The sequence below is a fragment of the Thunnus thynnus genome, chromosome 10 (genome assembly GCF_963924715.1).
Source record: "Thunnus thynnus chromosome 10, fThuThy2.1, whole genome shotgun sequence".
NCBI lineage: Eukaryota > Metazoa > Chordata > Actinopteri > Scombriformes > Scombridae > Thunnus > Thunnus thynnus.
In genome coordinates, this window is record NC_089526.1 from 8,588,371 (window position 1) to 8,603,075 (window position 14,705).

The window sequence follows — 14,705 nt, forward strand, 5'->3', positions numbered from 1 at the left end:
CAGTTACACACATCCAACGCCCGGAAGCTTCCTGGTACAACCCCAGTCTGACCTGCCAGTCACTGAGCAGCTCTAGTGGAGCAGTCAGTGTTGAGGGTCTTGCTCAGGGGGGTACAAGCACTGCTTTTTCACTTTCCCCACCCAGATTTATCCTGATTTATTGAACTGATGACCTTCCAGTCACAAACTGGCCTCTCTAACCTTTATGCCACCACTGCCCCCCCTCTCCTGACCTGTCATCTTTATTTCTGGTGGGTTAATTCCCATCTGAATTTCTCAATGATGACCAGTCCGGTTGTAATACACAAAATGATGTGACGACACACTGTCCTCACTATTGCAAGACTGATGAAAGTCTGAATCATCTGTACATACCATGCTATTAAACAATAAGGCCAGCAATAATTTATATTTTTGTTATTTTTAATAAATCCCATGAAAATGAAAAGACTGACAATAAAAAAACAACAACAAACCTACATCACAATACTTTCTGACTTCCCTATTCTGTCTGTTGTTCCTACTGAAGACGTAAATCTTTAAAAACAGGTCACAAATATATGTTTTCATTTTAAAAAAAAGGTTAAATTATTTCCTAAAATAGCTGGGCACTGTAGCTTTTAGCAAACCTGACTCAAACCTAAAAGTAGAGCATTCGTTGGAACTATTTCCAGCCACAGATTTGGTGCTTAATAAACAGTGAGCATTTCCGGCAGTGAGATGGTGTGCGTAGGATTGACCCATGTTCCTCCTTAAGAAGGAACATGTCACCCAGTGCAACAGCGTGGCTCACTGATGTGTTTTTAATTTGGACAACAATGCAGCTCCATAGCTCAGAGGAATAAGATATATCAGGTTTTGGCTACACAGACAATACTTCAGTAAGAACAAACCATTGTTGGTTTTGGTCTTTTCATGGGAAGAAAAATAAAATCACCAGACTTATTCTTTAAATTGATCCTCTCACCAATCTCCTGTCATACAATACAGTATTTCAGAATGAGAATCAGCTTAATTGGCCAAGTATGTTTACACATACAAGGAATTTGACTCTGGTTTCTAGTGGCTCTCGATGCACTTACACACAACAGTGTTCAGGAAGATACACATGGACATACAACCAAAGCAAAGACAACGCTGAACAAAGATAAGTAAAACGTTTGTGGAGTGAAGTGTCTAATATTCAACAGTTCCTCCTTGGTGAATTTAATTAGAAAAAGAGTGCTGAAGACTGAACTAATTAAACAAAAAAAAGAGAGAGTGCAACACCAAGGCAGCCATCCATGGTACCACTTTTGGGTAATAATTTATATCTCCAACAAGGAATATAAACAGATTATAACATCTACTCAGCACAACATAAAGAGAGAGTCTTTGTTGTCCCAGGAGAGTGGGAAATATGTTCACAGCCTGCACATGTTCATGTCTCACAAGAAAAATACACAAATACACACCAAAAAATACATTAGACATATGTTCATATATACAAATACACATTCATGCCCCGACCTGTGTCCCCACATATACTTACATAATAATACATTTCATTTATAGAGCACTTTTTAAGATACTCAAAGACACTTTACACAATAATTTAAAAAGATCCTAGGTAACTAAAAACACACTAAAACCAAATAGATAGATAGATAGATAGATAGATAGATAGATAGATAGATAGATAGATAGATAGATAGATAGATAGATATTGTGTTAATGCAACCGATTCCTAATCGGGTTTGATCAAGGCTCTTGTTTCACAGATCCTGCGGTTCCTCATGCCACAGCCTGCTGTGTTCCAGTTGGCTAGTGGATCTGCACGAGGCAGAGTTAGAGCACAGGGACCTTCGTAGCCAATTTGTTGTGTTATCCAGTACCTAGTGAAGAAAAAAGTGACATGATATCAATCTGTGTCTCTTAACTAAAGTTAATAGTTTGACATTTTGGGAACACTTATTTGTGTTGTTGCTCAGAGACTCTATGTTCCAAACGTTGCCTTTTTCAGTCAATAATAAAAAAGACTATGGGAGCTATAATCCAGCGTGCGAACACTCCACTTTTTTTCCTTCAAGATCAAAAACACTTTTAAGTCTGTCTGTTAAAAATGAAGCTATTGAACACCCAGCAGCTGGTTAGCTTAGCTTAGCTTAGCATGGTATGAAGACTTGAAGCAGGTGAAAATAGCTGACTGTGAACCAAGGTAATAAGCACCTCTAAAGCTCACTAATTAAAGGGGACATATTCTTTTGTGGTTTTCTGTTATTTAAACACTGTTAAGAAGTCAGATATATATGTTAAACATGGTCAAGTTCCAAAATTTGAGGTGAACATATGTAGAAATGCTCCCCTGCAAGTCAAAAGCCAGGGCTTCAGCCTGCTCTGAACGCTTCGTTTGCAACGTTTTTTTCTACCTTGCCAACGAGCTGACTTCGGCTCGTCGTGCATGCCCATAAACAATGTCTGTTTCATGGTCTTGGTTACTAAGGTTGTTGCTAAGGTTTTTTCATGTGTTGCATGTGCTGTGCTGTCATATTTTGGATCGGATTCCTGCTCGAACATGTACAAATGTATTTGAGAAGTTGACATTTCAAGTAAAGGACAAGAAAAAGTAGTGAAATACTACTACTGTAGTGTGTTTCATGGTTTGTTGATGTAGCCTCAGCAGCCGGCAGATATCAGCTAAAACGGCCTGTTTCAGACAGAGGCTGAAGTGAGGGGCTGCATATGGGGCCAGTAATAAATAAGGAGTTTATTGAAATGTAAGATTGTAAAAGATTTTCCAGTAGAGCCCCAGAATATAAACATGTATCTGGAAATGTGCATAATATTTCCTCTTTAACATGTTTGGTTGGAGTTTGGAGTCATCCCCAGAAAGTCACTGCTCATGGCAAAGAAATAGTTCTGCACATCACCCCCTGTAAAACCGTAAATTGCCATTTTTACACTTACTTACTCCTTTTTTGTAAGGAGTCAACAAACAAGATATAACATGCTAATTAGTGAGATTTAGAGGTGGTGGTAGGCAGATTTTCTTATCTTTGGACAGAGACAGATTAGCCATTTCCCCTTGTTTTCAGTCTTCATGCCAGCTGCTGGTTGTAGCCTCATATATAGACATCTTTTCATCTACTTCAACTTTCAACTATTGGCCACAGGCATATATCCCAAAATATCAAAGTTTAATGCTAATGTCTACTGTACGGTTAGTGTGTCTTCTGGTGACTTTGTTTTGTATGAGCTTGACGTAATGTGTGCGTATTTATATTGTGTCACACTGTGAGCTGTCAATATGTCTCAGTACAGGTCAAGTTTGTGTCAGGTTTGTGTGGTGTAATGATAGAATAATGTATCTAAATAACGATGGTCATGATTCATTGAGGTTAAAATGGTACATGTGGCAACTTTTGAGTGATTATGTGTGTGTGTGTGTGTGTGTGTGTTTGTGCACTTACATCACAGTGGAGTTACTTCCGTCTACCCACGTCCATGTGTTCATTGTATTCATCTTGCGCAAGCCAATCCAATAGCCATGCTTTTCATCTTCGTAGTATTTGGTGTGGTTATTGATGAATACCTAATTTGAAACACAACTCTTAATTATAAAGAAGAAGTACTCTCTCTGTCTGTGATATAATAATTTTGAATCCAAGTAGCAGTGAAGCTTTGGTGGGATTTCAATTTTTGGTTTTAGTCCCCATATTTGTTCCTGTTTTAGTCAAGTATGCGCTTCTACTGCAGGGTACAATGCAGATATCTTTTTGTTTCATGTGTTTACACATCTGGACACCACATATCTCCATCTCTATCTTCATAGATAGAGATGGAGATGCTCTTAAGATTTGTTTGAGAATTAAAGTACAAATTAAATCAATTTAAATCATAAAATCAGTCTTGCCTGTTCCTCCTGACTTCCAATCACCACCAGATCTGCATTCATTTTTTTGCACTGATCACGACTTCTCTCCCAATCACTCCAATAAGAGTAATAAGAATCTGCTGTAAACAGGTAACAGTGCGACTGAAACAGCACCCAGCCGTCCAGACAAGGTTTACACACTGTTAAACAAGAATGAGACAACAAATTCACAATCATAATCACAAAGGTTATTAGTTTAGATTTGATTAGATTCAACTTCATTGTCATTACATTCAGTAAGAACCAGTACTTTCTATTATATATAGAAAGTAAATTAAAGAAAATATATATTTATATATATTTTCTACATGTCCTTTTGATAATAAAGACTTTTCTTGATGTATCCCTTTGTTTAACCAGGCATGGCCACTGAAAGTTCAAGCTGTGGAAGATGAATCATGACATTAAACAATGTTCAAGAGCAAAAATAAAATTACATCAAATTTGTAGTAAAATGGCAACATGTGCAAATTAGGAGCTCTCAACTTTTCTGTTTGCTTCTGTCTTTTATTGAATTTAAATTTTGGACTATATATTCATATCTTGCACTGTACTGCTGTAATTCTCCTGTTTTATTCTATTTTACTTTATTTTATCTTCTATTTTATTTGACTCCTTTCATCTTTTTATATTGCATTGTGTTTCTTTTCTTAATGTCTTTCATGTTTTATGTAAAGCACTTTGAATGGCCTTGTTGTTGTAAGGTGCTGTAGAAATAAACTTGCCTTGCCTCAGTGGATCAGTAGAGCAACAAGAGTGGTGACTGAACAGATGCTATTTAACATCTTTTTTTTGCATTTTTTTGCATGACGTATACCACGTTTTCACCTTTTTGTGGGCAGTGGGTATTCACTGGAAAGTTCTCATATTCAAGGATGACTCCGATGGTCCAGTTGAGTCCGTCTCTCTCTCTGGTCAGCTCCTGTGTCCTTCTCTCCAGGTCTGTCCGCAGCTGCACAGTCTGTGCTGTTAAGTTGGTGTTTTCTCTGTTCTGCTGTGAGATGACTGTTAAGACTGTGGTCAGGGAAGAAACCGTTACTGTTGCGCTCACATGTTACTATTAAACTGCCTTGAAAGTCCTTGAAAACAGATCGACAGACAGATAAAACTTACAGTGGATGCTGAGAGCGATGATGACTGACACCAAGATGACACAAATAATGGCCAAAGCTGCTGCCACCAGTTTCAGAGGAGTATGGAGTGGTGCTTCCTTTTTATTTCCTACTGAAAAAAAAAAAACTGTTTATAATACTATTTTTAGCAGGTAATTATATATTTTGAGCATCTTTTTTATCATGATAAACCACAAATAACCTGGTATGACAGGATTTGTATCCCATGCTAGCTCATCGGTCTTCACCTCATCATAGATTACTTCCAGGTCACTGGGTTTCTCTGCAAAAAAAGCAAAAGAGCATCAAGGAAATTAAAACTTTAAAGTAACACTCTCAAAGAGCTCTGTTTCATTCTCTTTGGCAGCACTTATGGCAATAAGCGGCAATTGCAGGTGTTTTTTTGGACCTCACTTCCTGGAGATCCAAACAGTGTCGACTGTGTGACATCAGTAAGCATTTACTCGCAACGCTAGCAGAGACCAGAAAAAACAGCATGTTGTTTCGCAGGTGAGTTGAAGAGTGAGTTCGTTGTGTTAGCTCCACCTAACCTCTCTGGCAGATCAACCACTGCTGGGTGATGGAAAATGCGTCACTAACTGTGTGCCACTTGTGATTTTTCCCTGGGAATGTCGCCACCGACACCCAGTTCGTAATACTCATAATACTGCAAATGCAAGGGCTTCCATCAGTGGGCCATAGGCTCAATTGCCATTGTGTTACCTCATTTGGTGATAGATAGTGACTGAACAGACATTTATTTAAATGAAAATCTTTGAGATTATTACTTTAAGTCCTAAGACTTGTGACTTCCTTGTCTGCTGTGTGGCACTTCTACTCGCAACAAGAGCAATGTTTGCTTTCTGTTGTGATTTACTGTACTGACAGTAAAACCTGATGTTTAACATAATAATGAATATACAGTATATCTGCCTTCAGATAACACTATGGCTACTCTGGAATATGTCACAGTCATGTCATGTCTTCTGTGTTTTACCAATTAACCATGGAAATAAGAAAAATATGCTAAATACTGTAGAGCCATGAGGTAGAAAGCAAATTACTCTTTCGCAACAGTTTTGCAAGGTTTTGTCAGGCCATTTAAAACACGTCAATCATGGATCTTGCAGCAATAAAACTCATTGCATCATCAGAATATTCATATTGAATATTCAATCAATGTAAACATCATACGTCAACGTTAATGAAGTCATACAGTGGGAAAAGATTTTTCTGAATTCATAGAAACTTGAGGGTAAAAGATTTAACACATTTTTATGCAAATACTGCATTTTTTAAAACTCAGACAGCAACTACTTTTAGACTTTTATTCTAAAGTATGCCAGTGATGGAAGCAGAATTCAGATATTTAGTTAGAGAAAAGTAGTAATACCACAACATAAAAATATTCCATTACCGATAAAAATCTTGCATCCAAAATCTTAATCAAGCACAAGCCTGTTCAGCAAAATGTACTTAAAGTATCAAAAGTAAAAGTACTCAATATGGAGCAGAATGACCCCCGTCAGTGTTCAATTATTATATATTAAGTTAATTTATGATTATTTCTGATGCATTGCTGAGGCATTTCAGTGTTCTTGGCATGGTATGAGTAGTTTAATGTAGAACAATGGATCATATTTCATGAAGAGGTCATATGTTTGAATGTAAAATATTAATCTACAAATAGTGACTATATCAAATAAATGTAGTGGAGTAAACATGTAAACACGTAAACCTTAATTTGTACTTAAGTAACTATCAAAAGCTCAGTGAGACTCCTCTTGGTTCAGGTCAGCTGACTGTATAGATACATCATCGAAGCACAACTAATAATTCAGGCTGAGCTGTAAAAAAAAAAAAAAAGGAGTACTCACCAGATGTAAAAATATCAGTCTTGAATGTCACCGACACATAATTCAGTTCTTCCTCCATCATTTTCATTTCAGTTTTTCATTAACAGCATTCACAGGAACAAAACCTCAAACCACTGCGGCTTTAACACGTGTCACTGTGGATAGTCAGTGTTCAGAGTCAGTGAAACCCAGCATGAGTGATCAGCAGTTCTTCTTTTGATGAAATGTTGTAAGACGGGCATGTTGCGAACTTTCAATGTTCTTGACAGGAAAAGGGTGGGCAGAGGGGAAGTTACATATAAAGCCAAGCCATCACGGCTCTTATTATCATGTGTATAAAAAAAAGAAGTTGAAAACGCATTTTTTAACAGAGCTAACAATGAAATAATCTCTTTGTTATGATTGCTTAAAAAAAAAAATGCTTTACCAAAGTAGATCTTACTTAGCTTGATATTTATCATTGGTTTGGCTTTAATGTGCCACCCTGTTGTTTCTGTATTAATATGACTCAGGGGATAACCTGTCTGTCATGTTTTATGTAAAAATAATAGATTAGTGTGGTGGCACCTTCATGGCCTTCTGAACTGATGAAATATCACTTAAGACTTAAAGTTTTAGTCACTTGTTAACCTTTTGTTTTTGTTCCATCTTCATTTCAGATAAATCTTTGCATCTAATGTGAGAGAAAACACATCAGTTTGATTACAGTTTTACTAAACAGGCTTATCACAAACTTTCCTTTACAGTTGAACAGCCCTGATGTTCACTGTAGTGGAGTAAAAAAACAAAAAACAAAACATGTACCAACACAGGGTTTTTCCACATTCATGACTCATGATTTAACACATCTCGGACCTGGTTTCTCAATCTTATTTTGGACTATATAAATAAAATTGTCTTGACTTGAATGATGTTATTCTTAAAAGTTGATAATGCAAAAATAAATAGACAGATCTGACATTTTTGAAATTATATGATGTAACACCAGATGGCGACAAACAGTTCGCTCACTAAATATACTGTTGAGGAAACAAAAATAAGAAACAGGTTTATTGCAAAGTAGGTTTGTGCATGTAAGGAATTTGCCCTGATGTTGTGGTGCAGAACAATAAAAAAATAGAAGGTAATAGAAAACTACTTATACAAAGTAAGAGAAAAAACAACAACCACAAAGTAGATCCAATATTCAACTAATATGTGTGAATAAATTTTATAATAGTAAATAATTTTGTGGAAAATCACCTAAAAATGATCAATAAGTCTGACGATGAATCTCAAAAAAGAGGGATTAGAAAATGTGATCCAGGCTAATGAAGATAAACTGGGACCGGGAGGAGTGCAGAGATCTCAGAGCACTTTTTGGACTTAAATTCTATTTCAGACAAAAAGCCTTAACTTTATGTCCTCGTCAAGGCTGGATTACCAACCAAGAAAGTGGCTCTAGACCCCCAAAACACCAGGTTTACGCCACATCATTTGGGTTTACATAATTTGATTAATCACAAAAATTTGTTAGGAATTTACAGCAATGAAGTACAATATGAACTATAACAAGTCCTCCATCCTACATCTTGTGGTCCTGGTCTTGAAGAGGGATTCTTAGTCAAAATCTTTAAGTTATAATCTGAATTGTTTTAGTTTATATTGTGCTCATTTGTTTTTAAGTTGTGGCTTAGTGGATAAAATAATAAAAAGTAAAAAGTTTCATTTGACCAACAGTCAAAAACCCAAAAATATTGAGTTTACTATCAAAATGTTTGACATTTTTGTGTTTAATCAATCATCTCTAGAGTACTACCATGTATAGTGGGGATCAATTGGGGCCCAACAACAAACTTTTGCACCAGGGAACCTTGCTGCACTTTTATCTACATGCTAATAACAGGTTTTCTAAAGATGATTTTGCAGTCTTCCTTGCGGTGCTCAATTTAAATCAACATCAGAATTGTTGGGCTAAGTTGTGGAATAAATGTGACCTTACTAAATCTTATAAAGATTTGAATTTGGATACTGTGTATACAGCCAGGAGGTTTGGGTTTATCTCGATACTTCATAACTTGATTGTTGTCTTTCCCTCAACATTTTAGGCGATCATAACGTATCTGGGTTTATGATTAAACAAGGAGCATTATCACTGCTGTAATACAACCCTCTATTCTGCCAGTTTCATGGAAATGTTGAGCTGACTCATATACAAACCGTTTTGGTGCCCTATAAGCCAGACATCCTCACCATATTACACTCAATATAAAGTTTTGGCTATATATATATTTTCAAATACAGCTTTATAAATTTAATGCAGGCAAGCGTCACCATGCTCCAGTTACAATGAATACACACGTTCAATTATTATATCCAGGGCCAAACTGATTTTTTGAATGAATGAATGCATTCAGACACCACCATGTGTGTATCCAGAAGAAAAATGTTAAACAGAAATAATACACAGAATTAGAGAATGCAAACAATTATAATTATTATTATAATTGTAAAATAAATAAATAATTATAATTATAAATAATTAATAATAAATAATTATTATTGTAAAATAGAAATAATAAAAGTGACGAAAAGGCACAATATCAACACTGAATCATTAAACTCTACAAATTATGTTGCACATGACAGGATACTGCACTCAATAATGCCCTGACTCTGAATTTTTGGTCATTTATGTGTTTTCCCATCTCCATTTTATAGATTAAATGCAGGCAATAAACCTTATGAGGCATCTGTATTATCTATTTGTAGCCACAAGAGGGAACTATAGGGACATTAATTGCAATCATAACGCGTGAAGAATGATTAATCTGTCATTCAAGTGAAGGAAACATAAACATCTTTTAAAGGCGTTAATATCGTGAACCTTGTTATTATATTATAGGCTGTGAAATGACTGGATATCCTTTTATGTTTTCACTTACAACTTTCTGAAAATCATCTATATCCATTCAAATATATCATCATAAACATTATACTGCGTGTAATGTGTTATTTTTTGTAACCTTTTACCTACAGTAACTCAGTGATCTGAGTTGATTGTGATTGAAAAGTAATTATCTTACTTGAAAGACAAAAAACAAACAAAACAAACAAAAAAAAGAGAGACCCATATGCGACAGAGTCAGTTGACGAATCAGCGCGCAGTTTTTTTTTGAGGAAACGCTCCCTGCCTGGTTTCCACCTGCAGACGTGAAGCCAAACAGCACAGAGAGCCTCAAACACTGTGACTGCATGAAAAAGCTGAAGCAGTAGAAATATATATTTACTGTGAGGATTGTACCGGTGTGCAGCGATGGTTTGCGGCGGATTCATTTGCACCAAGAACGCCCTCTGCGCCCTCAATATACTTTATGTTGTAAGTAGGAGTTTACTGCTTTTATACCGCATTTGACAGAGAAATATTCCTAAAATAAGTGTCTCTGCTTCTGTCTTGGTGCGACTCACAAATGCCTATTGGCGATTAATGTAATACAAAAAACAGATTTAAATGTTTGGGATGTTTTCTGACCAGTTTCCTTGTTGAAGTGGCACATATGCAGGTGTTGGTGGTAAATGATTAGGCCCAGTTAATGGCAAGCAATTGCTTTCCACAGTGCTGGTAGCTATGTGTGGCTTAACTCTGGGATATGATAAATAAACTTTGTCTGCAAGAATAACAAACAATGCGTCAAAATTTCAACCTTTTTTTTCAGTTAATGTGGGAAAACTGTGTATCCTTGAACAATCTAAAAAAATGCTACTCCTCTGGAAGACATCATGAGCCACATTTAATGTTATGTTTATTTCTTATAGTGTTCCTGACTTGTAGTATAGTAACTCTGAGGCTGCTATGTATATGCAGAAATGTTAGTCATCCTCTGTTCTGCATATTTCAATAAAGTTGCAAAAAGTAAAGTAAACATAGATATATCGAACTTGAAGGCATCAGTTTTAATAGCAAATCCAGTTTCCTTCATTATGATGGATAATAATAAAGTCACCTGGATGACCTCATAGACAAATATGTATTTATAAAAGTCCATAGCCATTAATTATTTAACACCCAAGATAGATTTAATGTCAGCTACAGGTGGATGGAACAGCTCTCAGCTCCAAATAGTGTCACTAAAAGCGAATTTATGTTAACACAGTGACTACCTTATTTAACCGTCTTACTTTCTCCTCTAGTTTAACTAAGGGCATAGGTGTCAGAGGTGGTGAGACACAATTAAGTCAGAGGTTCTTAAAAAAACAAGTGAACGCTGTCTCCTGCATTTATGTTCATATCAATCTAGAAAATATCAAACTATAACGAAATTGGTTGTTGTGATTTCCATAATAATGGTAGTATAGGAGTGCAGGAAATTAGATGTGCACCAATCCTACTTAAAGTCATGTTTCGTTTCCTTGTTATAAACCTAACGCTTTAAGATTGATAGGCTAATTTAGTATTTGCATCTTCACTACATACTATTTTAACAGTCTAATCTTTGAGTGACGTTCAATTGTTGTACCTTTTTAGGAGAATATTCACTCCCCACCAATCATGTGCCTTAGAGTACCAAAAGAAGGTTCATTTTTACCCCAACTAACACACCTTCAACCAGCTCATATATCAACAGCGTTAAACCCTCCATGACACATCATAGCTTTAAGAAAGAAGACATTGATTGTACTTCCTCCTTCTCTCATACCAACATTATTATTTTTCTTCCTCCTCAGCTGGTGAGTCTGCTGCTGATCGGAGTTGCAGCCTGGGGGAAATGGTTCGGCCTGGTCTCCAGCATCAGGGTGGTGGCGGTGGTCATCGCCGTGGGCATCTTCCTTTTCCTAGTTGCCTTTGTGGGGCTTTGTGGTGCCCTGAAGCACCACCAGGTCCTGCTCTTCTTTGTATCCTTTGGTTTCTCAGTGTGGTTTGTTTGTTTGTTGGAGCACATGGAGTCGTCTCGCACCTCATGATGGTTGTGAGAAGATGTAGCTCTTTTTTTTTCATGGATCTTGTAGTGTAGCAGCAACAAAGCTTTGAGCATTATTCATCAAATGTTAACTTCCTTAACTGTACACCAGTACATGATGATCCTGTTCGTAGTGTTTGTTGTGCAGTTCTCTGTGTCCTGTGCTTGCCTGGCCCTGAATAAAGACCAACAGGTATGTTTATTTTGTCTTTGCTGAACTACGTAGGCCTACAAGTTATTTTGGCCTACATACTATAGTTTATCTCATAGGAACATGAATACTCTCATGGGAAGGAGGGTGTTTAGGGATCCTAACAGTCTAGATTTTCCTCATGCTTTTCACATAAATGCATCTTTTATACTTACACAGGATCATCTCCTGGAGGTTGGGTGGAACAAATCTGAGGCCACTCACATGGATGTAGAGAAGACCCTCAACTGTTGCGGCTTCTACTATGTCAACCACAATGGCTCATGTGCTGCTGTAAGTAAACCATTTATATTTGTTTTTTCTTCTCAGCAGCAACCAGAACTTGATTTGTACTCATGTATCTGGCAGTTATTGAAATTTCTCCCTCGTACTTCCTCTTCCTGTAGAGATGCTTTAGCCAAAGCAATCCACTGTCTTGTGACACGTGCTCAAACATCATCCAGCAGTATGCGGGAGAGGTGCTACAGTTTGTCGGCGGTATCGGACTCTTCTTCAGTTTTACGGAGGTCAGTAAAGTTTTATGGAAACAATGCTAACATGTAGAAATGTCAAATTTGGTTTGACATAAGTTTACTGTAAATTCAGAACACTGCTCATTTTTCTGTCTTTTCAGATCCTCGGAGTTTGGCTCACTCACAGATACAGAAATATCAAAGATCCCCGATCAAATCCTGGAGCCTTTCTATAACCACGTAACATTATAATAATTATAACATTTTAATAAACCAAACTTTGCACAGCTGAATAATTAGTTTTTTCCTTAACTTTGTGAATCACACTTATCTGTACATTTGTAAGATTTAATACTTGTTGCTCAGTTACTTTCAAGAAAACCATGCTTTTTTTGCTGTTGTACCAATGCTTTTGACTAGACTGTGAAGATTAATTGAACATTGTGGGAAACATGCTTATTTGCTTTCTTGCCGAGAGTTAGATGAGAAGATTCATATCCTCACGCTAGTGTTTGTGTGGTAAATATGAAGCTACAGGTAGCAGCAGGTTAGCTTAGCTTAGCATAAAGACTGGAAACTGGTGGAAACAGCTAACCTGGCTCTTTCTGAAGGCAACAAAATCTGTCTACCAGCTGACAAGTCTATTGTTTTCACACTTTTTGTACAGATTGAACAAACAACATATAATGTGTTAGCAAGCTTTTAGTGCTGATATGCCAATTTTATTACGTACTGACAGGTACAGGCTAGCAGTTTTCCCGTTTCCAGTGTTTTTCTAAGCTAAGCTAAATGGCTGCTGACTGTTCCTTAATATTTGTCATACAGATATGAGAGAAGTATTACTTGGCCTTTTTCACAGCGGACATTTTGACTTGTCATTGTGGGACAAACATTACAAAAGTACAACATTACGCAGCAAAATTAAATTAGGCTATCTTTAAGGCATCTGTGTGTCACGTCAAAAAGGCCTCTCGTCTAAGTCTCAGCGAGACCAAGAAAATAAGGGTATTTCCCCAAATGTTGAACTGTTCCTTTAAGTGAAACTTGATACGTGTCACCTCTTTAATTCTAATCTTCCTCAAAGTGATGGACGTTAACAGCAGCTGTGTATGCTCACCATACACACGCCTTATGCAAATAAAGTGCAGGCTGTAGCACCATGCTGGCTCAATGATTGTTCTCACCACTCCCAGGCTAACTATTCATGGGTGACCATACACATTACTGTGTTTTGCACACAGTGGATTCAGGTGTTTGATGTCCAAACAGCAGGAAAAAATTAAGATTAAATTAAAGTCAAACATGTTGCAGTTGGTTGAATGTAATGCTATTATTAAACCAGGTTTGTTTTTGTTTTATATCTGTAATTATTGCTCTTTGTTTTCTGTTTAAAACCTTCATGGGAATGTAATGAATTGATACTAAATCATGTTTCATCAGTCTTTTTCCCTAATTGTCCAAAATAAACATGCAGAGTTGCAGAACGTAACATGGAAACTGTTGTATTTATGCTTTGCTTGTCAGATCCAATGCTGATAGAGGCGTGTTTTCACTCAGGTGTAGCTAACCAGGTGCCACATGACTGGCTCACATTCTTCACCTCAAAGCAGGATGTCAACCAGGAAATGCTCTCGTTTTTTAGGTTCCTCTGAATATCTAATGAGCTCATCAGGCAGTCCAACCTGTTTACCAAGGTGACTGTGAACTTAAATAGTTCAGCTGCTGCACTGTCAACTGCCAAAATGAAATCGTTGTGTGCACACAATATTGTTAAGATCAGTATATATGTAGATCTGTCTATTCATTTTCTAAACAGATTATTCTGTCCAGTATTGATAAAAACTATTTGAATATGTCTAAATTTATTGTTAAAAGACAAACCTACTGTATGGATTATTTTCTAGTTGAAGAGTCTCTTATCTGGTAGTATAGAGATTGAAATAAAAATACTATAAATTTAAAAAGGTGTTTGTGTATGTAATATACGTTTTTTGTGGTTGTTTTTTAAGGAAGTCTGTATAATTTAAAGTTAAAGCATGGACAGGCACACAAAAAAGCCAGTGAGATGAGATGTTTAACTTTTTTTCCCAGCTCATTCCATCTATAGGGAACATAATATTCGAAACCAGATCTTTCAAGCCTAGTTTGAACATGTTGTACTGCTAATGTTAAAAAAAAAGTCCTATGATCTGACATTGTAAGCTCTATATTGATATGTGACCAG

At 36.6% G+C, this 14,705-nt stretch overlaps 2 protein-coding genes across 2 annotated transcripts; one reads left to right on the forward strand and one right to left on the reverse strand.

The window, feature by feature from the left end:
• Positions 1-992: 992 nt before the first annotated feature.
• LOC137190981 (CD209 antigen-like protein A) lies at positions 993-7,104 on the reverse strand. Its single transcript, XM_067600749.1, has 7 exons — positions 6,903-7,104; positions 5,228-5,308; positions 5,027-5,137; positions 4,742-4,927; positions 3,893-4,053; positions 3,450-3,571; positions 993-1,874 (listed from the first exon to the last, which is right to left on the reverse strand). The coding sequence occupies exons 1-7, from the start codon at positions 6,967-6,969 to the stop codon at positions 1,727-1,729; spliced, it is 876 nt and encodes a 291-aa protein (XP_067456850.1). The 5' UTR covers positions 6,970-7,104; the 3' UTR covers positions 993-1,726.
• A 2,925-nt stretch (positions 7,105-10,029) lies between these two features.
• tspan13a (tetraspanin 13a) lies at positions 10,030-13,970 on the forward strand. Its single transcript, XM_067600750.1, has 6 exons — positions 10,030-10,239; positions 11,586-11,753; positions 11,931-12,011; positions 12,189-12,302; positions 12,416-12,535; positions 12,643-13,970. Exons 1-6 carry the CDS (start codon positions 10,177-10,179, stop codon positions 12,715-12,717), a joined length of 621 nt encoding a protein of 206 aa, XP_067456851.1. The 5' UTR covers positions 10,030-10,176; the 3' UTR covers positions 12,718-13,970.
• The last annotated feature ends 735 nt before the right edge of the window (positions 13,971-14,705 follow it).

Bases quoted from the DNA above. Each gene is read 5' to 3' on its own strand.
- LOC137190981 (XM_067600749.1), bottom strand. From the start codon at position 6,969: ATGAAAATGATGGAGGAAGAACTGAATTATGTGTCGGTGACATTCAAG. The intron at 4,054-4,741 runs GTGAAAACGTGG...CTTGTTTAACAG, and splicing joins TACCCACTGCCCACAAAAAG to TGTGTAAACCTTGTCTGGAC. The intron at 3,572-3,892 runs GCAAGACTGATT...GTTTCAAATTAG, and splicing joins TTGGAAGTCAGGAGGAACAG to GTATTCATCAATAACCACAC.
- tspan13a (XM_067600750.1), top strand. From the start codon at position 10,177: ATGGTTTGCGGCGGATTCATTTGCACCAAGAACGCCCTCTGCGCCCTC. The intron at 12,303-12,415 runs GTAAGTAAACCA...CTCTTCCTGTAG, and splicing joins ACAATGGCTCATGTGCTGCT to AGATGCTTTAGCCAAAGCAA. The intron at 12,536-12,642 runs GTCAGTAAAGTT...CTGTCTTTTCAG, and splicing joins TCTTCTTCAGTTTTACGGAG to ATCCTCGGAGTTTGGCTCAC.